At 43.6% G+C, this 25,620-nt stretch overlaps 1 protein-coding gene across 1 annotated transcript; it reads left to right on the forward strand.

Annotated features, from left to right (window-relative positions):
• Nucleotides 1-6,104: 6,104 nt before the first annotated feature.
• Nucleotides 6,105-6,646, forward strand: LOC100278178 (uncharacterized; the record flags this gene model as incomplete). Its single annotated transcript, NM_001151538.1, is given in 2 exon segments — nucleotides 6,105-6,636; nucleotides 6,639-6,646. Coding segments are annotated over 2 exon segments (166 nt in total), but the record flags the coding sequence as incomplete, so codon positions are not given.
• Between the last annotated feature and the right edge of the window lie 18,974 nt (nucleotides 6,647-25,620).

Raw genomic sequence — 25,620 nt, forward strand, 5'->3', positions numbered from 1 at the left:
GCCAGGGCAGGGGGACGGGGCCAGAGGGCGAGCGCGCGTGCAGGGCGCCATGCCAGGGGGCTCGCCGGAGCGGGCGGACGCGAGCGCGCCGGGGCGGGGCGAGGGCACGCTGGAGTCGTGCCGAGGGGCAGCCACGCGGTCGCACCGAGCCGAGGCCACGGCCGGCCACCACGCCGGGGCAGGGGGCCGTACGGGTGCGAGGAGGGACGGGGGCACCGAGGGCGAGCGGGGCCGGGCGGGCGCCGGGCCGCCATGGCCGGGCCGAGCGCCGTCGTGCCGAGCGCGGGCGGACAAGCCGTGCCACCGCGGGCACGGGGAGGGAGCGGGGTTGGGCTGGGCGCCACCGGGGCGGACGGGGCCGCGAGCGCCGACGGTGGGGCGGATGGGGCCGGCGAGCTCGAGGGCGGGCGTGGCCCCGGCGCGGGGAGGGCGCCGGCGTGCGCAGGGAAAGGAGGAGGGAGGGGAGAGGGAAGAGGAGAGGGAAGGGAGGTCGGGCTCACCGCGGGCGAGGATCGGCGGCGGTTCGGCGAGCGAGCAGGGGAGCGGGCGGGTTGGGCAGGGGAGGAGAGAGAGATTTGGGGTGGGGAGAGAGGGTGACAGGTGGGGCCCGCAGGGGAAGAGGCGGCGGCGGGCGTAACCGCCGCGCGCTGCGCGCGGGGGATGCGGGAGGGGGGCGGCTGGGCCGCCTCCTGGGCCCAAAGCGGGGGGCGCCGAGGGGGTGAGCTGGGCCGCGGCATCACCGGCCCACGGCGCGAGGGGGGGAAAGGGGGGAGGGGGTAAGGGCGGTTGGGCCGGCCGGCCAGCTGGGCCGCGCGCCAAGGGGGGCGGCTGGGCCAAAAGGAGAGGAAAGGGAGGGGAGAGAAAAGAAAAAGATTTTCCTTTTTCTAATATCTATTTTCTATATGAATGCTTTCACACTTCCAAACAATCAAAAAAATACATGGTTCGGCATGGTGCAGCAAACCAAAGAAAATAACCCTAGGGTTTACTATTATCACATGACTTAAAGTTTTGAAGACGGGTGAGGTTTTAGCGAAAAGAAATGGGAAAGAGGGGTAACGCCCGAATTTAGCGAGCGATAGGGAAAGAAAAAAAATCAACTCGAAATTCGGGGCGTTACAATACCCCTTTGCGATCTATTCTCGGCCCTTGGATCTGACCCAATGGACGAGATCCAACCATACCCCTTCGTGAGGAATATTTGCTAAAGAGCCCTCCACAGATTACGAAATTAACCCATGGTACTGCTCGGGGCTTTCTATGTCTGGGGGACTTTTATGGAATTACCCCCGAGTTTCTATGTATTTTGGGTTCAGCCCAGAGACCAGAGAAAATCAGATAAATATTTATAGAAATTAATTTTTAGTACAAAAATAATTCCAGAAACTTATATAAATGATATTTAATTCATTTTAACTCCAAATTAATTTATTTTCAGTTTCTATAATTTTTTTAATATTATTGTTTATCATTTAGTACAACTGTTTTGACATGAAAGTCACATTAAAATGAATCTCCTATTTAATCTTGTACAAAACACATATAATCTTTAGAAATTCATAACTTAAAATATATAAGTCCGAATTGAACTGTTCTAGTTGTGTTAGCTTCATATGAATATTTACTATGTCATAACAACATTTATTATACCATGTCTCATTATTTTATGATTAGATATTTATTTAACCTATGTTGGTTAGTCTTGTTAAACTGCTTATCATTATAGTTTACTAGAATATGATCTATGGTCAATTTATAATTTAGATTAAAGTTGAGATAATTATTTATAGAATAATCTCTCATATGATTTATATTAACCAATTTATAATATAGTTTAATATTTTAATCACGCAGATCTTCTATAAAATCATACTCCTTAATCGTAACTCCGATCGTAGTGGTTATCGAACCCACAATCTCGTTACGACGTGTAGATTATTATTATTCAGTTTGTACTTATATTTGGTGTGATGTTATTTTTATCTATACCATGTTTGTTTGTATTGCTACGACTAGTAGTGGGGTCACGAGGATCTGAAGAATCATCATGGTACCTGGATTCTCAAGTGCCAGGCAAGTTGTGCCCTTGATCCACTTTTGTTACCCAATAATGTTCTTTATTATCACTATTCAATGCATAGGTTTAACTTTGATATGACCCAATAGGTCACCCTAGTTTGTTTATCCATTTTACCTTGTTTACCTTGATTCACTTGGGTAGTTATGCTATTTCTTTACATGGTTTTGGGTTAATATTTCATTATATCCATGTTCCAATTATTCTGTTATGTTATTTATGATAATGTCAAGATCATTATATTTTAATTGGAACATGGAGCTTAACTTGAGAAACATGTGCCACCACAAGGGAGGAATGGGACCCCTTGGCTAACTAATTAGGAAAGCTAGTGGAAGACTACCTTACCCGAAAGGGGCAAGGGCAGTAGGGGAGTTGCATGCAAGGAGGTTCTCAGGTTGATTTTGCTGCGATGGCGGTCAAACGGGGGATTCTTGCAAGTGCTCTTCACATAAACTGTAGTGGGTTTTTGGAAGCTAGTGGAACTTTGTAAAGGCCTCGTAGTGGATCCCTAGCCATTCATCTTGGTAGTGTCTAAGGACCTTGCAAACCCTGGCAACATGAGTAACACGACTTGTGGGTAAAGGGTACAACCTCTGCAGAGTGTAAAACTGGTATACTAGCCGAGCTCACTGTCATGAGTAGCTCAGGACTCTCGCATGATTAACTTATGTAACTTAAATTCAATTTGTCATTTGCACTTGCATGGGATTATTTATTAATTTTGTTCTATTATTTATTATAGTTTGGTTTTTACTTACACTTAGTAACTGCTAATAAAATTTGACCAACTTATTAAAAGCAATGCTCAGCTTTAACCCCTATTGTTGATCAACCTTACACATCTCATGAACTCCCACCTTTGGTGAGTCCATGCCCACTGGTTCCCCACAACTTGTTGAGCGATGAACATGTGTGAGCTCACCCTTGCTGTCTCACACCCCCCACAGGAGAAGAATAGGTGATTTAAGAGGAGCCACACAACGAGGAGACCAATTCGATCTAGGTGGCGTCTCCCAGTTGACTTTATAGCGCCAAGGATGGAGTTTAGTTCGATCTATATTTATATTTTAATTTTTGAGACTTCCGCTATGTAATAAATACTCTGATTATATTGTGACATTTATCTCTATACACTCTGTTATTATATGTGTTGTCTTCTTTGGCGCATGTTTGAGATGCACCCAGCTTTGTCCTTTAAAGTCCAGGTGTGACAGAAGTGGTATCAGAGGAAATGTTGACTGTAGGACGAAACCTAGATAGAAATGGACAAAACACTTACCTACTTGCCTTACTCTGATTCTTTCTATAGTTATCTTGATCTTGTCTCACCTTCTACTATTCTACTCTGATTAACCTTACCTCTGCTACTCTGATTCTTTCTAAACTTTTCTTAATCTTTTCTCATCTATTTCCGCTTTACTCTGATTATTCTTACCTTTTCCTTCTAAAGACAAATGTGGATTTCACACTTTGAAATCCCGTACCTAAAGTGACTTTAGGAATAGGAGACCTACTCTTAGGAACAAAAATAAAAATATTTTTTTATATAGTATCTATACGCTTGAGTGCTTGTTCTTATGATACTTGTTTGATTTGGATCTTTGATTGAGTGTGATGAGTTGTAGAGTAATGTCCATAATTACATCTGCATATACATATAGGCATAAATAGAATTCATAAGATAACTAAACAACTTAGATTATCCTTCATTAAAGTGTATCGATTTCATATAGATCTCTTTGATCTTACAACATTCTTTCTTATCTTAATAGACCCATCTTATCTCGAAAAGATTCTATCATATCCTAATAAATCTAACTAATCTCAAAAGATTCTATCTTATTCTTAGAGACTCATCTTATCCTAATGAGCATACTTATCCCCAACAACTTTGCTTATTTCATAACGATGTAACAAACATGATCTATTCCAAAATAAAATAAGTAGATCTTATCTAGTCTAATCTGATTACACCAATTTAATTCTGATCCCATCTAATCAGATCAGATCTAATCTAGTGGACAAACATGTTAGATAATACTAGTAAAATAAGATTGGATCCTACTCTTATAAATATGATTTAACCTAAATTGGAGCCTTAGTCCAACTTGGCCATATGCAACTACCTTAACCACTCGATAGTTGCATAACCCCTCTGTTTAACCGACAGAGATTCTGACCTATCTACACTATATAATTCTTCCTATCTCAAAGGATTCTAACACATATTAATAATACATATTCTACTCTGGTAGATTTATCTAACTTAAACTAAGTTTAATCCAGTTATATCCAATCTAATCTAGACCCTACCTAATCTAATATGGTCTAATCTATGTTACAAGTATTAACTAAACCATATTCCTATAAATGGGTTTTAAATCTAAACGGGTGTCTTAAACCAACTCGTCCGTGAAACCACGACCTAGCCTATGTGATAGGTTGCCCAACTCATTCCTCCCAAAAGCAAAGCAAGACTTTGTTTAATCTACCTACCCCATATACCACAATTGTTATCCCAACTTGGATAATGACATCTAACACCATGACCGATGGTCTCTAATTCAGACCCCTAAAGGAAGCTCGATTATGCCATAGTACACTCATTCTATGTCAACACTCACCAAATAGCTAAAACATGATGTACCCTTGTTTCTATACCACACCTGCTAATGGAAAAAAGGAATTTTAGGTGTATAAAAAATATATACTGGAATTTCATAAAGATAAGGTCAGCTTGATATGCTTAACTAAATGATATTCTTAAATAGGATTATAGAATCTAATGTGATCTGAACTAATGTGGTCTACTTAGACAGATTAATGATACTTGAACCCTACTAGCCAGGTGTTACATAACTTAGCACATTAGACCAACACAATAGGAGCATAAGAGCTAACGCAACCCATAGAGTCATGATGAATGGTATAATCTATCTATCCCCACCTAACATCAAACAAACTTTTGACCTACAGCATGTAATCTATCTCATCCATATCTATCTTAATCATATTACTCAACCCGATGATATACATTGACCTCGAATCAATAAGACCAAGACTGGAGAAGGAAAAGATCAACATCAACAAGGAAGGATATAACAATCAAAGTGAATCTCGAGATGAATCAAGACTTAAACATATTGGATAAAGTCCTTCCCTTGCCATAATCTTTCTTACCTCAACCTGTCCAGCTTATATCCTACATAATAAGTAGCTGGATGCCTATGCTCTCTTAATCACCCACTATTGACTATAAAAAAATTGATGAGACTCTGGATTTTTGAACCAATTATAGACTAAAAGCCGAATTACAAACCAATCTTTCGGTATCCCTTTCCTTACAAATCTCAAGGACGAGATTTCTGTTAAGGGGGTAGGATTTGTAACACCCTAAATCTCATTTTGAGAATATAGTAATTTTTCTTTAAAAGATCCTGAATTAGAATATTTTTTTCTTTCTTTCCTTAGAATTCCCATAACATTTGAAGTCACATCTCCTTAAATAAAAGTTTTATAACAAAAATTCAATAAAAAGATTCTTATATAAATTAGCCTTTATTGAAGTTTACAAGTATTAATGTGAGAACATTTTTTTAAAATAAGAGATCATATAATATAAAGTATTTTTCTTACAATAATTACATGGGTGCTACATATTCAAAAGCAATTGCTTATGTAGAATAATAAATGAATATATATATATATAATGAATATTGCATCATGCTGGATTCTGATTGTGCATGTTGTTTGAGATAGAAAATTCAAACTCATATTCAAATTTGAATTCAAGAAAGAAAAATAGAGAAAATAATAATAAGAAGAAGAAGCCACAGATCTATTCCTTTGGGCTGAATTCCACAAGCCGGCCCAAGACCTCCTCCTCCTCTCGCGCGGGTATGGGCCACAAACCAGCCTAACTCCAATGTAGCCAGCCATTGCTTTCTTGTGATAATGACGCACGGGACCCCACCTTACAGGTGCGATCTTCTTCTTCCCCATGGTTCTCGGGCGCGCGCTGACTGGAGGATGCCGCCACGTAGATCCTAGCCAACTGGCATAACAACCTCTACACCTATTGGCGTCAGCCACTGCCCCTCGTGCCGTGTAATGCTGACTCGTGGGCCATGGGACCCTGTAGATGTTCCTCATCCCCGTAACCAAAGGCCGCTTCCGCTGGGAGCTCGCGTGCCTGACTGCGACCAGCTCGTAGTTCACTCGTCGCCCTATAAGTCAGTTGCTGGCGTCCTCCTTCAGCCAGAGACTAGGGCTAGACCACCACCGCATAACATCGACGAGATCCGGGGAGAAATCGACCTCGTCACGGGAGGGAGACCATGCCCTCTTCCTCCACCATGGATTCTCGCCTATGTGGCCAATTGGGCACCGGGGATAGCTATGGCGCTTCACCGGCCAACAGGGATCATACCCAGGCCCTGTGGGGTGATGCGGGGTTGTCTGGAGGGACGAATTCCTCGCCGGGGCGAGAATCTCGCCATTGGGCCACTGTACAACGTCGCCAACAGCGCTTTGTTCGCTATCAACTCCAGTAAGTAGCCCATGCTGTTTGCCTTTCTCCTGTCATTGTATTGCACGCTAGTGGTTGGTTTGGGTACCGGGGTGCGGGGTTGGATGTTCGCCGGTGAGCAACACCACCGCAGCACCGGTGCGCACCACCGCTTACTGCTGGGAAAGGGGAGAAAGGTTCATGGTCGTTAGATCTGCTTTGGGCGGCTAGGATTAGGGTTGGGGAGAAGATGCTCGGGGGCCGTTGATCTCGGCGTGGACGGTCTAGATGGGAAGGGGTTAAGGATTCACGTGTGTTGATCATGGTCGTCGACCTGTGATCCCACGGTCCCTGTTCCATACCCCTTCGCGATCTATTCTCGGCCCTTGGATCTGATCCAATGGACGAGATCCAACCATACCCCTTCACGAGGAATATTTGCTAAAGAGCCCTCCAGACATTACGAAATTAACCCGCGGTACTGCTCGGGGCTTTCTGTGTCTGGGGGACTTTTATGGAATTACCCTCGAGTTTCTCTATATTTTGTGTTCAGCCTAGAGACCAGAGAAAATCAGATAAATATTTATAGAAATTGATTTTTAGTACAAAAATAATTCTAGAAACTTATATAAATCTTATTTAATTCATTTTAACTCCAAATTAATTCATTTCAGTTCCTATAATTTTGTAATATTATTGTTTATCATTTAGTACCACTGTTTTGATATGAAAGTCACATTAAAATTAATATCATATTTAATCTTGTACAAAACACATAGAATCTTTAGAAATTCATAACTTAAAATCTATAACTCCGAATTGAACCGTTCCAGTTGCGTTAGCTTCTTATGAATATTTACTATTGAGAGCACCTAGATGGGGTGAATAGGTGATCCTGTAAAATCAAACACTAAATAGCCACAAAACTTAGTTATAGAAGTGTTAGTGCGACTAAGTAGTTTTGAGGCGAGTTCTTGTGGACAAAACAATCACAGAGAAGGCAACACAAGAGACACGCGATTTTATCCCGTGGTTCGGCCATGTAACACTTGCCTACTTCCACGTTGTGGCGTCCCAATGGACGAGGGATGCACTCAACCCCATTCAAGTGATCCGATGATCAACTTGAATACCACGGTCTTTTCCTTTCGAGTGTTTTCCCGTTTGCAAGGAATCTCCACAATTTGGAGCCTCTCACCCTTACAATAGAGATCACAAAGAAGGCACAGAGTAAGGTTGGGAAGAGCAACACACACAAGACTCAAATACGCAGCACACCCACGCACATAGGTGAAGACTCGAGCTCAAATGACAACATAGGGGGTTCGCGACTCGAATGGAGCTCAAATCTCTAACACAACAAAGCGAATGCGTGGGAGCAGAGTCTGTATGCCTTAGAATACTTAGAGAATGCTTGGTGTACTCCTCCATGCGCCTAGGGGTCCCTTTTATAGCCCTAAGGCAGCTAGGAGCCGTTGGAGACCAACATGGAAGGCCAATCTTGCCTTCTGTCGAGTGGCGCACCGGTTAGTCTGGTGTGCCACCGGATAGGTCCTGTAGACTGTCCGGTGTGCGATCTCCTTCCAAATTTGGCATATCTGACCGTTGCTCTTCTAGGCTGATTGGCGCACCGGACACTGTCCGGTGCACTCCGGACAGTCTGGTGCACCAGCTAACCGTTGGAGCTGCCACGCGTCGCCCACAGATTTCGCGGCCGACCGTTGGCGCTGGCAACCGTTGGCTCACTGGACAGTCCGGTGCACCACCGGACAGTCCAGTGAATTTTAGCCGTACGCGGCATATCCTTTTCCCGAGAGCGACGAGTTCACCGCGGATGACTCACCGGACAGTCCGGTGCACCACCGGATGGTCCGGTGATTTTTAGTCGTACGCCGCCGTCGAATCCCGAGAGCGGCGAGTTCATAGCGGACCAGCCTGGCGCACCGGACATTGTTTGGTGCACCACCGGACAGTCCGGTGTGCTAGGCCGAATTGGAGTTTGCTGCACATAGCCAACTCTTTTGCAATTCAATTGTTTTCACCTCGGCACTGTTTCTAGCACTTAGATAACCATGTTAGTACTCAAAAACAATTCACTAAGTCTAGAAACATACCTTGTCATTGATTTGCACCTTTTGCTTGTTTAACACATAAAGAGTTCAAAACATTTGTGTTGGACACTTAATCACCAAAACAATTATAGAAATGGCCCAAGGGCACATTTCCCTTTCAATCTCCCCCTTTTTGGTGAGTTATGCCAACACATAAAAAAGCAACAAAAAAAAGTGTAAAATCAATGCAATTGAAGACCAAATTATTTTTTACTATAATTTGGCATATTTTTATCGCTCTTTGCCACCACTTGGTTTGTTTTTGCAAATCAAATTCTTTTTCCTATCTCTAAGTCAAACACACTTGTTTGGGCAAATAGAGAGATATTCCAAGAGTAAAATTGATTAAGTGCCAAAAACACCCCTTTTTCCCATAGTCAAAGTTCTCCCCCACAAGAGACCAAATTTTGCAATAAGAGCATTTTGGACAAATCACAAATTCTTATTCTATTATTTTCAAAATTCTCAAGTGGTTGGCTGATCCAGTTGCTTTGGCCTTAGTTTCTCCCCCTTTGGCATTAAGCACCAAAACGGGATCACTTTTGGCCTTTTAACCCCATTGCCTCACCAAAAATGTCAATTAAGAGCAAAAAGGCCACGATATTGCAAGTATGAACTTGGAAGTAAGTACACTAATACCGGAGTGCAGTGGAAGTCTTTTCATCGTCCAAGTTCATTTTTCCCTTTCAATGCACCTTTGAGACTACATCAAGAGTACTCAAACAAACAGATTAGTCTCAAAGGGTCAAGTTGTAGCACATCTCTGCCTTAATATGTGCATCATTCGCATATGGACTTGTGAGGTCCAGGGATCACTTGTACAACTTGAGCACCATAAATAACAATAATTGAAATGCACGAAGTAACATGATCAAAGGCATAGAACACATGTATGCTATAGATCAATCCAAGTTACGCGAATCTAAGACATTTAGCTCACTACGCAACCTGCAAAACATTTTCTCATCTAAAGGCTTAGTGAAGATATCGGCTAGCTAGTTCTCGGTGTTAATATGGTACACCTCGATATCTTTCTTTTGGTGGTGGTCTCTCAGGAAGTGATGCTGGATGTCTATGTGCTTAGTGCGGTTGTGTTCAACAGGATTATCCGCCATGCGGATTGCACTCTCATTGTCACATAGGAGTGGGACTTTGCTCAGATTGTAGCCAAAGTCCTGGAGGGTTTGCCTCATCCAAAGTAGTTGCACGCAACACTGTCCTGTGGCAACATACTCGGCCTCAGTGGTGGATAGGGCAACGGATGTCTGTTTCTTTGAACTCCAGGACACCAGGGACCTTCCTAGAAATTGGCATGTCCCCGATGTGCTCTTTCTATCAACCTTGCACCCGGCATAATCAGAGTCTAAGTATCCAATTAAGTCAAAGGTAGACCCCTTTGGATACCAGATCCCGAAGTAAGGCGTAGAAACTAAATATCTAAGAATTCGCTTAACAGCCACAAGGTGACATTCCTTGAGGTCGGATTGATATCTAGCACACATGCATACACTTAGCATAATGTCTGGTCTACTAGCACATAAATAAAGCAATGAACCTATCATGGACCGATATGCCTTTTGATCAACAACCTTACCTCCTTTGTTGAGGTCAACATGCCCGTCGGTTCCCATCGGTGTCTTTGCGGGCTTGGCGTCCTTCATCCCAAACCGCTTGAGAAGATCTTGTGTGTACTTTGTTTGAGAGATGAAGGTGTTGTCCTTGAGTTGCTTCACTTGGAACCCAAGGAAGTAGGTCCACTCGCCCATCATCGATATCTCGAACTTTTGTGTCACCACCCTGCTAAACTCCTCACAAGACTTTTGATTAGTAGAACCAAATATTATGTCATCGACATAAATTTGGCACACAAAGAGATCACCATTGCATGTCTTTGTGAAAAGAGTGGGATCGGCTTTCCCAACCTTGAAAGTATTAGAAATTAAGAAAATTCTAAGGCATTCATACCATGCTCTTGGGGCTTGCTTAAGTCCATAGAGCGCCTTAGAGAGCTTAAACACGTGGTCGGGATACCTGTCATCCTCAAAGCCAGGGGGTTGTTCCACGTATACCTCCTCCTTGATTGCCCCGTTGAGGAAAGCGCTCTTTACGTCCATTTGAAACAACCTAAAAGAGTGGTGAGCGACATAGGCTAATAATATTCTAATAGACTCTAGCCTAGCCACAGGAGCAAAAGTCTCCTCGAAGTCTAAACCTGCGACTTGGGCATAACCTTTTGCCACAAGTCGAGCCTTGTTTCATGTCACCACCCCGTGCTTGTCTTGCTTGTTGTGAAACACCCACTTGGTTCCCACAATGTTTTGCCTTGGACATGGCACCGGGCTCCAGACTTCCTTTCTCTTGAAGTTGTTGAGCTCTTCTTGCATGGCCAACACCCAATCTGGATCCTTCAAGGCCTCTTCTACCCTGAAAGGCTCAATAGAAGAGACAAACGAGTAATGCTCACAAAAATTAGCTAGGCATGAGCGAGTAGTTACTCCCTTGCTGATATCACCCAGAATCTGATCGACGGGATGATTTCTTTGGATCGTTGCTCGGACTTGGGTTGGAGGGGCCTGTGGTGCTTCTTCCTCCATCACTTGATCTTCCTGTGCTCCCCCTTGATCATGCCCTTCTTCTTGATGTACCTGTTCATCATCTTGAGTTGGGGGATGCACCATCGTGGAGGAAGAAGGCTGATCTTGCTCCTGTTGTTTCTATGGTCGCACATCACTGTCATCTATGTCACCATTGTGCGCATTGCGGCCGTCGGAACATCATCTTCATCTATGTCATCAAGATCAACATGCTCTCTCGGAGAGCCATTAGTCTCATCAAATACAACGTCGCTAGAGACTTCAACCAAACTCGATGATTTGTTGAAGACTCTATATGCCTTTGTATTTGAGTCATACCCTAGCAAAAACCCTTCTACTGCTTTGGGAGCAAATTTAGAATGTCTACCTTTCTTCACCAGAATGTAACATTTGCTCCCAAATACACGAAAGTAAGAGACATTGGGTTTGTTACCGGTAAGGAGTTCGTAGGAGGTCTTCTTGAGAAGGCGATGCAGGTAGAGCCGGTTTATGGCGTGACAGACTGTGTTCACAGCTTTTGACCAAAACCGCTCGAGCGTCTTGAACTCTCCAAGCATCGTTCTTGCCATGTCGATTAGCGTCCTATTCTTCCACTCTACAACACTGTTTTGCTGTGGTGTGTAAGGAGCGGAGAACTCATGCTTGACACCTTTCTCCTCAAGATACTCCTCAACTTGCATATTCTTGAACTCGGACCCATTGTTGCTCCTTATCTTTTTAACCTTTAGCTCAAATTTGTTTTGAGCCCTCTTTAGAAAGCGCTTTAGGGTCCCTTGGGTTTCTGATTTATCCTGCAAAAAGAACACCCAAGTGAAGCGGGAAAAGTCATCAACAATTACAAGACCATACTTACTTCCCCCGATGCTAAGGTAGGCAACGGGTCCAAAGAGGTCCATGTGGAGAAGCTCCAATGGTCTTGATGTTGTCATCACATTCTTGCTGTGATGAGTGCTTCCCACCTGTTGCCCTGCCTGACATGCTGCACAAGATCTGTCTTTTTCAAAGCAGACATCAGTTAGTCCTAACACATGCTCTCCCTTTAGAAGTTTATGAAGGTTCTTCATCCCAACATGTGCTAGATGGCGATGCCAGATGTCACGGAACCTCCCAAGTCATTAGGCCCACCTACAGTTGTCTTTGTCCAACAGACCTCAGACAACCCTGTAGGTGTTCCTGAATCACTTGACAAGTTCGGTATCTGGTTTTCTTACATTTCCCAAGAGCGTTTCACCCGTCAAGTAGACATTACAAGCATCGGAGTTACGAGAATGCAGAAGCAATTACATAAACTTACCTTTATTTTAAAAGTAAGACAAAGTTATATATTATAGACTAGGATATAACCTATGAGTGCAGAGTATTATTAATACACACCAAGGGAGGCAAAAACCCCTCCCGATAAGTTAAAACAAAAGATTCTATGGAGGATTCTTTCCTCGCGCAGCTTTACTCCTGGTTTTCTTCTTTTGATACCACTTTAGAACAGAAGCAACGAAAGTTGGTTGCTTCCTCACCTAAAAACAACATGGGACGAAGCCCTGAGTACGAAGTGTACTTTCGCAAGACTTACCCGACAAAGTAAAAGACTCTCAAGGATATGCTGGATTTGGGAATCAAGGAGAGGCTTTAGTAAGAATCAACCTAGATACTTTTGCAGAAATAGCTTACTAAAGTGAGTCCTTACTTTCAACATTTTAATGCCAGATTAATTATTAATAGACCTTGTTTGCATCTAGTCTAATTTCACCATCTCATCGATACAACATCATTTTTATTCATGAGGTTCACATCCTGACTTAGGTTGTAGGGAAGTGACCAAGTCTTCATAACCACGAAGGTACGGCGATCCGAATCGATTATACTCAGCTGAGGATCTCCGATCACACGACATATGTAGCACTTAACCCTTGCATATGTCAACCCGCCACCGGGGTTCTTAAGACTAGATCAGGTTCACGTCAACCGAGAGCACAGATACACCACCGTCCAGCCTCTTGCCACGGAGGGTACACGCTACTCTCGCCACCGCTCCACTCCCATTGCGTGTTATCTTATTCTGGCCTTAGTCTGCCCGAGGCAAAGCTTACCCATGATGAGGCATGTGACCAGTTAAAGGGTCCTCGGTCATCAAGCCTACATACGCATCCAATCCTTAATCAACCTGGGTAGAACATCACCTGTTCCTAGCCCAAGTTCCAATTTAAGTACTTCCATCCTTAGGATTGTTTGTGTTCCTTAGGATGAGAAGAGCATCATAGGGAACTTTGCAGTAAGATCCCACCATGCTCCCAATGAAAATATATTCTTGCAGGTAGAAGCCATCCTTCCTCAGGATAACCCCTGAGCTAGGCAGTATTGCAAAAGACAACCTCTATCCACAAGATCTAAGCAGGGCTAAGCATTTTTGTAAATCATATTTTTGATACTTCACCAGAAGTATCTATAAAGGTATGGATATCAAGGAAGGCAATGCATCAAAGGGTTCCAAGCAACTCCTATAAACCTAATGCACATTTCACTAGACTTAAAGTGTGCGAAAATTATTTAAAAACACAAGGAAGGGGTTGCATGCACCGGGGCTTGCCTTCATTGATAGGTGAGTCAGGCTCGGACCCGCAGATGTCAAAGTAGAAACAGCTGCCTGCCTGATGTTCCTCAGGTGGTGGTGTCTTCTCTTCTGTTACCTCAACTTCTTCCTCGTTATCTAAATATAACCATATATATATATGTATATATATAAGAATGAATGCTATGTAATGCTCATGAGAGTGCAAAGATAACAAGAATTTATTATCTAAAGTCTTGAATATAACTTTCCTTCACGGAACTCTGAGAACTTAGGGTTTCCGGAGTCAACAGTGAAGTTCAATGAGCAGGGGGTAGGGTTTGGGTTATAATTATCAAACAAGGTCCAAATCATACCAAATTCTGCTCAAGGCTTCTAAATAATGTTTTGAGTTCATATAAAAAGTTTGGGCATTTTTGGAATTATTATCTATTTTCTAAAAATCTAGAAGCAATGCTTTAGGCTATTTTAAATAACTCAAAATTCTCTATTTGTCCTAAAAATCATAAAACTATTTTTATTAAATACTATGGAAAATAAGGAATCTAGGAAAATTAGTTTGACATTTTTAGGATTTTTCTATACTTTTTTACGAATTTCGAAAGTTCTACTGAAAAGGAAAAAGGAAAGGCTTCAATAGTACTGGGCCAATTCTAGCCCAGACTGCCCAACAACACAGGGAATAGAGGCGCGCCGGCGCCCGCGCTGGCGGCTTTACAGAAAGGCCCTCAGCTCTCTAGCTAATCTGAAATGAGCACAAGCACTATTTTCGGGAGTCACTGACAGTTTCTAGAAAGGACCCCCGGTTTCTATTCCTTTACAGACTAAGGTCCACGACGAGGAACAGCCCTCGTCGTGCTCCGGCGAGCCCATTCCGGCCGAACGACGCCACGGCTGGAGCTCACGGGAGACAGGGACACAATTGAACCCCTACCGAACACTTCCCCTCACTTAATTTCGCAAATGAGTGCCTAGTTGGCCCTGGCCACGGTGACCGTGAGCGTTGCGGCTAGACAATTGTGTTCCCGACGACCAGAGGGTTGCTAGTTCAGTTGGGCGAGTCGATGAGTATCAAGGACAAGCATGGGTACTGCAACAAGGACACAATTAGCAAAATCGGACCTGATTGGAGCGGACCACGGCGAGGTCAGAACACGCGGTGTTCTTAAACAGATTGGGGGAAATGCGAAATTGAAGCTTGCTGGTGGATTATTTGAGGTACGGGTGAGTGCGCTAGATGCGTGATTACCTAACGAAGTTGATGGTGCACTCAATTTATAGTCCCCGAGGTCGGTAGCTCTCAATTTAACAGCGATGTGCTGGCGGCCGGAGATAGGGAAGAACATGGTGGCTGTAACCGTGGCTGTCACCGGTGTAACAGCGCAAGGAGAATACTCCTAAGGGTGCCACGCTTACTACCGCGCAGTAACAAGCTTCGGCGTGGCGCAACCGAGGTCACCGACGCTTCCACGACGACTCCGGCAGTCCGACCACGTCGCAGCGACTATAATCACGGCGATAAACTCCCATTCGCGATCCTATCCATTCCCCGCCGTGAGATCTTTTCTTTGCCGTGGTTATCCACCCGCCAGTGAACACGAATCACGGCGGCGGAGTAAATCACGGCGTAGAGGCCGTCGGCGGCGAGGTGCTGCGCTGGCGGTCTAATCCACACAAAGCACTGTGCCATGGCGAATTTCAGTCAGATGAACCTGACAGCCAATCTTTGAGCTCATTTTTCTCTCAAACTCATATAGCAACTAATCTGAGACTCTATAGCAAAGTTGTTCCTCTATAATAGCTCTATAACTTTGTTATAGCATCCCTAGGTAGATTCTCACTGGATCAGAGTCGAAATGGCTCTCAAACTTGGATCTAGGTCACTGTTAGTCTGAAATTAAGACTTTATCAGCCTGACAGCCTGACTTTAGGTGTGATTATCTCCAAATTCTTCATAACAACTGTGCTTACACTCTTAAGCAAAGTTGTTTCCCTTTCAAGGAGCTACAAAATTGATGTGGTGCCCTAAGGTGAATTCTCACTATTTTGAAAGTTACACAGCTCAAAAGTTGAGCCTATAACCCTGATTTCAGACTTAGCATAGAACTCAAATGAGGTCCATTTTGCAAATAAGTCCAAAATGCAAGATTTAACTTACAAATCCACACATTTGTGAACCAAATGACTTAGGATACTCATTTATCATGGTTTTTGCACTTTAGTCCAAAAGTGGACTAATTTTGCACTTAACCCCCTAGGGTTTGGATTTAGGATTTTCCAGGGTTCCAATTAGGGTTTCTGGTCTTTCAAGGGGGTAAATGTAATGTAGGTCCATCCTTAATAACTTTTTATGACTATTTTACTTAGTCTTTGGGGTTTTCTCTATTTGGCTCCTGTTTTACCCCTCAGATCCGTATTTAAGGTTAAGCACCCAACACTAGGGTCTTATTTGCAAAATGCCAGAACAATACAACTTGTTTGAAATTTTTGCCTAGTGAATGCATTCTAAGTGTATCAAACATATGAAATGCTGATGCTTATGATGTTATGCTCAAGTTTTAGTAACAGTAACACCAGGGGTGTTACATCCTTCCCCCCATAAAAGAATCTCGTCCCGAGATTGAAAGTCCTAGGGTAAGTAATGGTAAAGGAAACACGTCATACTTTTATTTCCTTATTTCTGGTACAAAGTAGGGGTGCTTTGGGGTTTTACTCCTTTATTACAACCACTTTAAACTTTACAAATTACAGGAGGCTAAAAAGCCTGGGAAATTCTTATCTAAGAAGTCTTGAGTTTCCCAAGTAGCCTCGTCTTCGGAATGTTGGTTCCACTGTATCTTGTAAAACTTGAGAGTTTTCCTTTGGGTAATCCTGTCCTTTTGATACAAGACTCGAATAGGGTGCTCTGAATATGTCAAGTCTGGTTCAAGGACAACATCTGTCACTTCAATGGTTCGATCTGGAACCCGAAGACACTTCTTCAATTGTGACACATGGAACACATTATCTACTTCAGACAAGGTTTCGGGCAACTGAAGTCGATACGCCACTGATCCATATTGTTCAAGAACAGGAAAAGGACCAATATATCGGGGTGCAAGCTTCCGTTTAATCTCGAAACGTGATACCCCCTTCATTGGTGAAACTTTCAGATAGACATAGTCTCCCTCGAGAAAGTACAAGGGTTGTCGTCGCTTGTCTGCATAACTCTTTTGACGAGCTTGAGCTTTCTTCAAATTATAAGTTATTTTCTGAACCTTTTCTTCGGTCTCTTTCACCATATCAGGCCTGAAGAAGTACCTTTCACCAGGTTCAGACCAATTTAGTAGAGTACAACATCGTCGTCCATATAAAGCTTCGAAGGGTGCCATCTTGATACTTTCTTGATAGCTATTATTATATGACAACTCCGCTAATGGTAAACAGTCATCCCATTTCTGTGGAAACTCCAGAACACATGCCCGCAACATATCTTCAAGTATCTGATTGACCCTCTCAGTCTGCCCACTTGTTTGAGGATGATAGGCCGAACTGTGGAGCAATTTGGTACCCAGGGATTTATGGAGTTCTTCCTAGAATTTGGATACGAATTGAGGTCCACGATCTGACACTATAGTCTTCGGAACCCTGTGCAAACTGAGAATGCGAGCAATGTATAATTTCGCATAGGTAAGAACCGGGTAATATGTTTTGACTGGCAGAAAATGAGCAATTTTCGTAAGCCGATCAACAATAACCCAAATGGAGTCAAAGCCTTTTGCTGTTCTGGGTAATCCCACAATGAAGTCCATACTAATATCTTCCCATTTCCATGTTGGTATTGGTAAAGATTGTAATGGACCAGCAGTCTTCATATGTATGGCCTTGACACGTCTACAAGTGTCACATCTCGCCACATAGCGTGCGATTTCAATCTTTATCTTTGCCCACCAATAGAGACGATGTCAGCCAGAGGAACACATAAAGTTCCAGGTGTGCAATTTGCTTCTTCTGATGACACTGTACTATCTGAGTCTATTGGACAAGCGGCAATTACGCAATTTTTCCCAAATAGAATCAGATGCACCATCTTGGGTAAAACACTCAGAAAGAGGTTTACCAACAAGTGGTTACAGTAAGTTCATAGCACACGAGACGGGTGTGAATGTCGAATAACCTCACGGTCAACTCGTGTTAGCCAGGGAATCCAAGTCCACGAAAGGTGATATAGATTCAAGGAAATCACCAGTGGAGGGATCTATAGATGCGGACTTTGCAACCAGTCCATTTTAGCCAGTACTAGTCATGGATCGGCATGATCACACATGCAGGAAAAGCACGTGTGAGGCGGTCGAGGCACGACTAGAGCGATAATTAGGTGGTTACTGGTCGACTTAATTTGATTTTGGTAAGTACTTTCTTTAGGGTGGGTTGAACCAAAGTGAGTTTAGACAACTCGATAAAACGGTCTCTAAACTCATCCTTCGTTCATTGGGCAGTTACAAGTTAGTCAAAACCAACTTGTTAAACTACTTTTGACATTAAGCAAATCCTCTCAGTACCATTGGTAAGCCAAGGGTTGAGAGTTCACTCTTTGTTAATAAGAGATTATGTATGTGGGTAAAAATTTATTTGGTCAAGTTGTTCATCCGTTTCCTCATGCGAGATGAATTATCCACTTGGTTAGGGAATACATGGGTTAAATAAGAGAGCGAATGTACAAACTCCTGCATTTCAGCAGCAGGGGAAGCAGATCTCTATTTTGAGAGCTAATCAGTTGTTTTCTAACACTAAAAAGCTCCAAGGCTTCACCTTTACACAAAGGATGTAAAGGGAACTTGTATGAGTAGTCACTACCAAGATCAAAAGAAATAAGACCACACATGAAAGTGGTATGCCCTTTTGATCCAACAAAAATAACAGATGTTGCTCGATCCCTTCACAAACAACATAGAAATTGTTTCAAGGAAAGGTCAATGGAAGATAACATATCAGTGTAATTCCATAATGGATCATGACTAGAGACCTCGATACCGACATGCGCCAAGCAGCGAAATCCTGTGTGCACATTCACTGGAGGCTCTCAGTTTCGCCGCGGTACCATAAGTTCTTAACCATGACACCATTACAAAACTGGCACCAATAATGAATCTCATGCGGTAAGAACAATTTGCGCAAAGATAACATATCGATATAGTCTAATAATGTATTATGACTATTAACGGTGATACCAGCGGATGCCAAGTAGCGCAACCATGTGTGTGCATCCACAGGAGGCCCTCGGTTTCATCGTGGTGCCATCAGTTTTAGTCATAACACCATTGCTAGACGTAACCAATAAGAAATCTCGCGTGACACTAATGGATTGGACAAGGGTGACAATATACAAAGAGATACTCCATCAGTAAAGATGGTTACAAGTAGAGAGCCAAATAGATCATGGCCCGATGAAATGAACAAGGCATGGCCATAACCTAATCTTGATGAAAGAAGTACGATGGGAGACTGTTAATTCAGCCCCAAGCATATTTCTATGCCCATCATAGAGATCACAAGGTCAAGGATTAGTATCTGATTAGATACGTAGGGAAAACAATCACAAGGTTAAGTTTGTATGCCTTAGATAGGTATGGGGAATTCAAAGGCATAAAATAAAGAAGATGATCAGGCCTAACTTTCTTCATGTCTTGGAGCAAGTTGATGGCGGGGTATGCCAATGGGTCCAGTAGATTTGCGCGCGGTCTTTTGTGGCGGAACTGCCCGAATTATTCCGACTTAAGTGCCTAAGCCCCGCCTTAGAGGCTAGACCACACTTAAATGGGAATAACCCGTCAATCCCTCGGATCTAGTCCGACGAGGCCACTGACAGGATCAAGTACCACAATCTCACTCGAAGGTGAGTCACAGAGCAAATACAATAAAGCATAAAACCATACATGGAGGAGTATTAAATTATTACATCATCATTGGAGTTTTTGCAAAAGTAGTCATCATTGTACGAAGAGCAGTGGAATGAAACTAACGATAAATAAACAGAGAGATGGGGAAGCCTGTCCCATCACTCCTCATGCTCTTCCTCAGCCGAGGCGGGGTCCCACTCGACAGTCCAACCCGGTGGCAAGATGGACGGCCAAGTCACTCCAGCAACCACGTCCTCCAGAGAACCTGTAAAAATTATGCCACAAGCAAGGCTGAGTATACTAATACTCAGCTAGACTTACCCGGTGTGAGGAGTCTACTCCTCTACCTCTAGACATGCAGCTGTTTGGCTGTGGGGTTTGGTTGCCAAAAGCACTAGCTGAGTTTCTAAGTCAAGTTTTAACTTTGCCAATTTAAGTGTGACTCTCTTAAGGCTAAATGTGTACTATCTACTCATACATAGTAGCAAACATTTTTAGCAATCAACATCTTGTATCAACTCATCATATTTCCACTTGTTACTCAATGCAGTACAATGGATCAAGCAGTCTCATTAGCTGCGAGAAGCAGACGATTCGAATCGAGTTTTTATCCTTGCAAGGTAAACCTAAACACACGACATGTAGGGGCACTCCGTCCCCACACACATCACACGTCCCCATCAATTCCCCGTCAGCGGATCAAGGCTCACCGCCTTGGCGTACAATGCCTCACTGACCCCGACTGCCGTCGTGCAGTGATCGCACTTGTACCCACCATAACTGGAATGGAGACCACGTCTCAGGTCACGTGAGGGGACATGTCCACTGCCAGGTTCACTCAGGTACTAGGCTTACCGATTTACCATATTTCTCGGTATGTGCTTAGTACGTTCAAACGCTTGACATAGGTATCCGCACGTTAATCCTTATTCCAATTTCATCTCATAGGCCACGCATCCCCATGGATCCGTGTCCACAAACCAACTATCAATATGATATGAAAGTGGGTACAACCAATTCCTGACCTCGCGCGAGTGCTAGAAAAACCACTCGACTTCTACCGAGATCCTAGTTAATAAAGCAGCTACTCGACCTAGCATACTAGTATTCATCTCAATAGGATTCCTGAGATCATGCAACTAGGGTTTCAAACAACTCCTACACCTAAGTGCACATTCAATCCTACAATCATTAAGTATGGTAAAATAGCATAAATAATAGGTTATGCATAAAACCGGGGCTTGCCTTCCAAAGCAGTGGCAGGCAGATCCTCTGGTGCTGGATCCGGGGCTACCTCCTGAGCAGCTCCTTGCTCCGGCACGAGGACGTACTCTCCGTCAGCGAGGTTACAGTCTATCGAAATGCAACGAATATGTATGTCCTGATTATGCAGAATTTAATAACATTATGCTAAAGGAAGAAAAACTAAGTTAGTTGGCAACTTAGGGTTTCTTGGTCATACGTGGCTTTTAGTGGTTTATGCCTATCACTCCAGGTTTGGGTTTTGTTAAGGATAAGCATAGTGGATTTGGTATTTCCTTTATATATTTCAGTGGACAATTTACAAAGGGTTTTAGGATGACACTAATTTCCATTATTCATTTTCCCTTTCTTTATTTTCTATTTATGGATTCTAGTGTAGGTTTGAACTACAACAGTGGTTTAACTTTTTTCCAAAAATTCTGTAAAAATTACAGTGGGTTGCCCTTGGTCACTATAGCCCATTCTAGGAATTTGAGGTTCAAAATAAAAAGGCTATGCTTTAGACAAAAATAACAAAAGTTGTGTAAATGGGTCACCTTGTACTACCACTCTTAACTAGGGGTGGGTTCTGTCCTAATGGTTATTTTTGTTGGTATCTAACAGTAATAATAAGCTTCTATGCCAAAAATCACAGAAAGCTAAGGGATGGTTATTTAGTTGTGATTTTCCAAAGTTTAATGCCAAAAAGGCACTTTCCACTACCTTGTTATTTGAAAAATGCCAAACAGCAGATTTCATATTTTTCCTATGTTCTTCATAGCAAAAGATTATCTATCCCAAAGGTTGGGGTGTTTTCACCTTGGGGTTATTTTTGTAGGGTTTTTCTAAGTTTTCCTTGTTTTCTTAAAATAAAAGGTATCCTATTTATTTATACTAAACCAGGATATAATCAATTTTTCTAGTAACCTACACTGAATAAGTATACTAACAAAAATATGGGGGCTCCCTGGTTCTTTATTTAAATCACTTTTCCTATTTTCTTTAACCTTAAGCATAATGTAAAATAAATGGCAAACTCTACCTTAATGGGATGTACAGAGGGGTTTAGCATTTTTAAATAGGTCAGTAGGTGGTCATAAACTTCTCCAAATTTTCTTAACTCCAGTTAAATAGTGCAACTATTTTTCTTCCCATTATTTAGCTTTTGGTCAACTCAGTTTTTAAATCAGAACCCTAAAGTTTTCTGTAGTACATAGGGGTTTTATATTTTTCTTAAGTAGTTTATATTATTTAGGATCTGACAAAATTGGTTTGACTAAATTTGGATGAATAAAACAGAAGATATGAATTATTCAAGTTCTGTTCAAATTTTAAATCAGATTTAATAAAAGGTTTCCTGGAAAACCACTTTGCACCGAGGTCCTTGGGTTATTTCTAAACTAACTCTCTCAGTTATACCCCCGCGCTACTATTCATCTGAGTCACTGACATTGCGCAAAACCCCCTAGCTTTCTTTTCTTCTCCCCCGCGGTCCCTCCCTAGGTTTAAACAGTACCCGCGAGAAAGAAAAGGTTGGCGCGGCTTACCGGCGGCAAGAGAGGTCCGGCGAGGGGCGGGGTTGGCTCCGGGAGGTTCTGGCGGTCACAACGGTGTACGTCTCGACGGCGGGGGTGGCCGGAATCGTCCGGTCCACGTGCGCATGTGGGTGCTCTCGTTGGGGGCGGGTGTGCCGGCCAAACCACGGCGATCTAGTTCAATCCAATGGCACGGTGAGCTTCACGGGGTGATGTAGAGGCTATCTGTGCATTGAATCGAAAAATGGCGCAGTGACTTACCCGATCCACGTGCGCCGGCGGGGTTCTGAACTCCGGCGAGCACGATTTCGCTATTCTGGTGGCGCGGGTCCTCGGTTCAAGCTCGTGCAAGCTTCACGGCCTCTCAGGGAAGCTATCCGAGGGCTTGGACCGAGCGGAGGAGGGCGGGAAAGGGGTCGGCCACGGTGGTTGCCCTCGGACGGCTCTGGTGGGTCGCGGGGAGGTCGCCGAAGCTATGGGCGAGCTCGGGGGAGTTAGGCGTGGTACAGAGGAGGCAACGGGGAAGGCAGCCGGGCACTGGGACGGGCTTTATAGCCGTGGCGTGGTCACGGGCGGCCGCGGGCGCGCGGGGGTTCGCGCACGGGCGTGCTCTGAGCGCGCCCCTGAGTGTCAGCCCGCGTCGAACACGTGGGAGCTCGCTTCTGCCATGGTTCAACGACGGATTTGAGCACCTTAGCGTGCGTATCTTGGCAAAACCACTATGTACGGTCTCTTCCCTGCTCCATATCCTACCTTTTTGCTGTGAGTTCCAAGTCAAGATACGGTCGGGGTAGGGAGATAGAGGGGTGAGAAGTTGCCTATGTCATAGCTGTCCAAACCAGGACAAAAGCTATGCCAAGTCGTGTCAAACGACTTAGGGTAGGTGTCAACTTCCTCCAGGGCATTCTAGGGGTAATTTGGCGCCACTTTGTCAATTGAGTCAAAGTGTTTTGAATTTTGGATGAGGGTGAACATGTGTGATCTTTGTCCAAAGGTTAGTTTTGGACTTAGGCATTTTTTTATTTTTCTTTTGTGTTCAAACCTTTGGTGAACTTTTTGGGGTTTTTCTGAAATCTTTTTGGGGTTACTTTCCTACTATTATTTGTAGGTTATTAAGTGTACTACAACTTTTATATTTGGCCCAAGCCATGATCATAAGGTTTTCATGACCTTTTGATCCTACTTACATCTAGGGTTCCCATTGTCCAAAGGGGTTTGCTTTAGGGTTTTGGGCAATTCTCCCCTTTAGATGTGCATGACAAGCTAGGGCATGATATCCAAGATGGGTTGCACTTGCTTAGGACCTTGAATTCTAAGTTTTATGTACTTTGCTCAAACTAACTCACATGTGATAGTAGGTTAAATGGTGTAGCCCTGGGTGGACACCCTGAGTAACACCTGGGGTGTTACAACCCTCCCCCCTTAAAGGAATCTCGTCCCGAGATTTCAGGTAGAGTCCCTTCGAGGGGTGCTTGAATATGTGTTGGTGTGCTACCCTTTCTTTTATCCAAGCTTCTCTTGTTAACTGCTCTTCGAATGTCATTCTCTTTGCAACTTCAGAAGGAAGTCCTTTTTAAGTTAAATCCACAACTTAGACTACCCTTGTTATCTAAGTTTTTCTTATATTTGTATTCAAAGGGCAGGTGGGGTGGGGTTTTGGGTTACGTACCGACTCCAGTGGGCAGAAAGTCGGGGAAGCGAGAGCATAGAAAATCCTCAGTCTCCCATGTAGCTTCTTCTACTGAATGGTGACTCCACTGAACCTTATACATTCTGATTGACCTTGCCCGCGTTGACCTTTCTTTCTGGTCCAATACCTTGACGGGGTGCTCTTGATAAGATAAGTCTGGTTCTATCTCAAGATCTGGTTTAGGTAGCACTTCAGTGGGTATGCGGACACATTTCCGCAGCTGAGATACATGAAACACATTGTGAACTGCTGACATGTGAGGTGGCAATTCCAATTGATAGGCTACGGGTCCACAACTTGCTTTGATCTCATAGGGTCTTGATCCCGAATCTCTGAACACCCTTGGTGGGTGACACCTTAAGATAGACATGGTCTCCCACTTCAAACTGTAGAGGCTTCCGCCTCTTGTCATGATAACTCTTTTGCCTGGCCTGAGCAGCTTCTAAGTTCTTTGTAATAACTCTGACCTTTTCCTCTGCCTCAAGTACCAAATCTGGTCCAAATATTTCCCTCTCTCCTGCTTGAGACCAATTCAGCGGGGTTCTACATCTTCTCCCATATAAGGCTTCAAAAGGTGCCATCTTCAGACTGGACTGGTAGCTGTTATTATAAGAAAACTCTGCCAAAGAAAGACACTTGTCCCAATCCTTTCCGTAGTGTAGTACACATGCCCGCAACATGTCTTCCAAAATCTGATTTACCCTTTCCGTCTGGCCATCTGTTTGAGGATGGTATGCTGAGCTTCGTATTACCTGGGTCCCAAGTGAGTCTTGCAGCTGCTCCCAAAAGCGTGCCACAAACAGTGCTCCTCTGTCAGATACAATGGTCTTTGGAATACCATGCAACCGCACTATTTGATCAACATAAATTTCTGCATACTTCTCTGTCTTGTGGGTGGTATGCACTGGTAAGAAATGAGCGGTCTTGGTCAATCTGTCCACAATAACCCAAATGGAATCATGGTGCCTGGAGGTATTGGGCAATCCCACGATAAAGTCCATGCAAATGTTGTCCCATTTCCAAGATGGTATGGGAAGGGGTTGCAAAGGGCCTGCTTCCTTCAAATGACTGGCTTTGATTCTCTAGCAGGTATCGCACTCGGATATGTACTTGGCAATTTCCCTCTTCATCCTGGTCCACCAGTATAAGGATCTGAGATCATGGTACATCTTATTGCTACCAGGGTGCATGGAGAATTTGGAAAGGTGAGCTTCATCCAATATCCTCTTTCTGAGTTCAGGGTCTTTGGGGACAACCAATTGATCTCCAAACCATAGAATTCCCTTGCTGTCCTGACGGAAGCACTTGTATTTTCTGCCTTCTGCTTGATCATGTCTTTGATAACCTGAACACCCTTATCTTCAATCTGTGCCCTGACTATTTGCTCTTGTAATGTGGGCTCCACCGAGATATAGT

The sequence above is a fragment of the Zea mays genome, chromosome 2 (assembly GCF_902167145.1).
Source record: "Zea mays cultivar B73 chromosome 2, Zm-B73-REFERENCE-NAM-5.0, whole genome shotgun sequence".
Lineage (NCBI taxonomy): Eukaryota > Viridiplantae > Streptophyta > Magnoliopsida > Poales > Poaceae > Zea > Zea mays.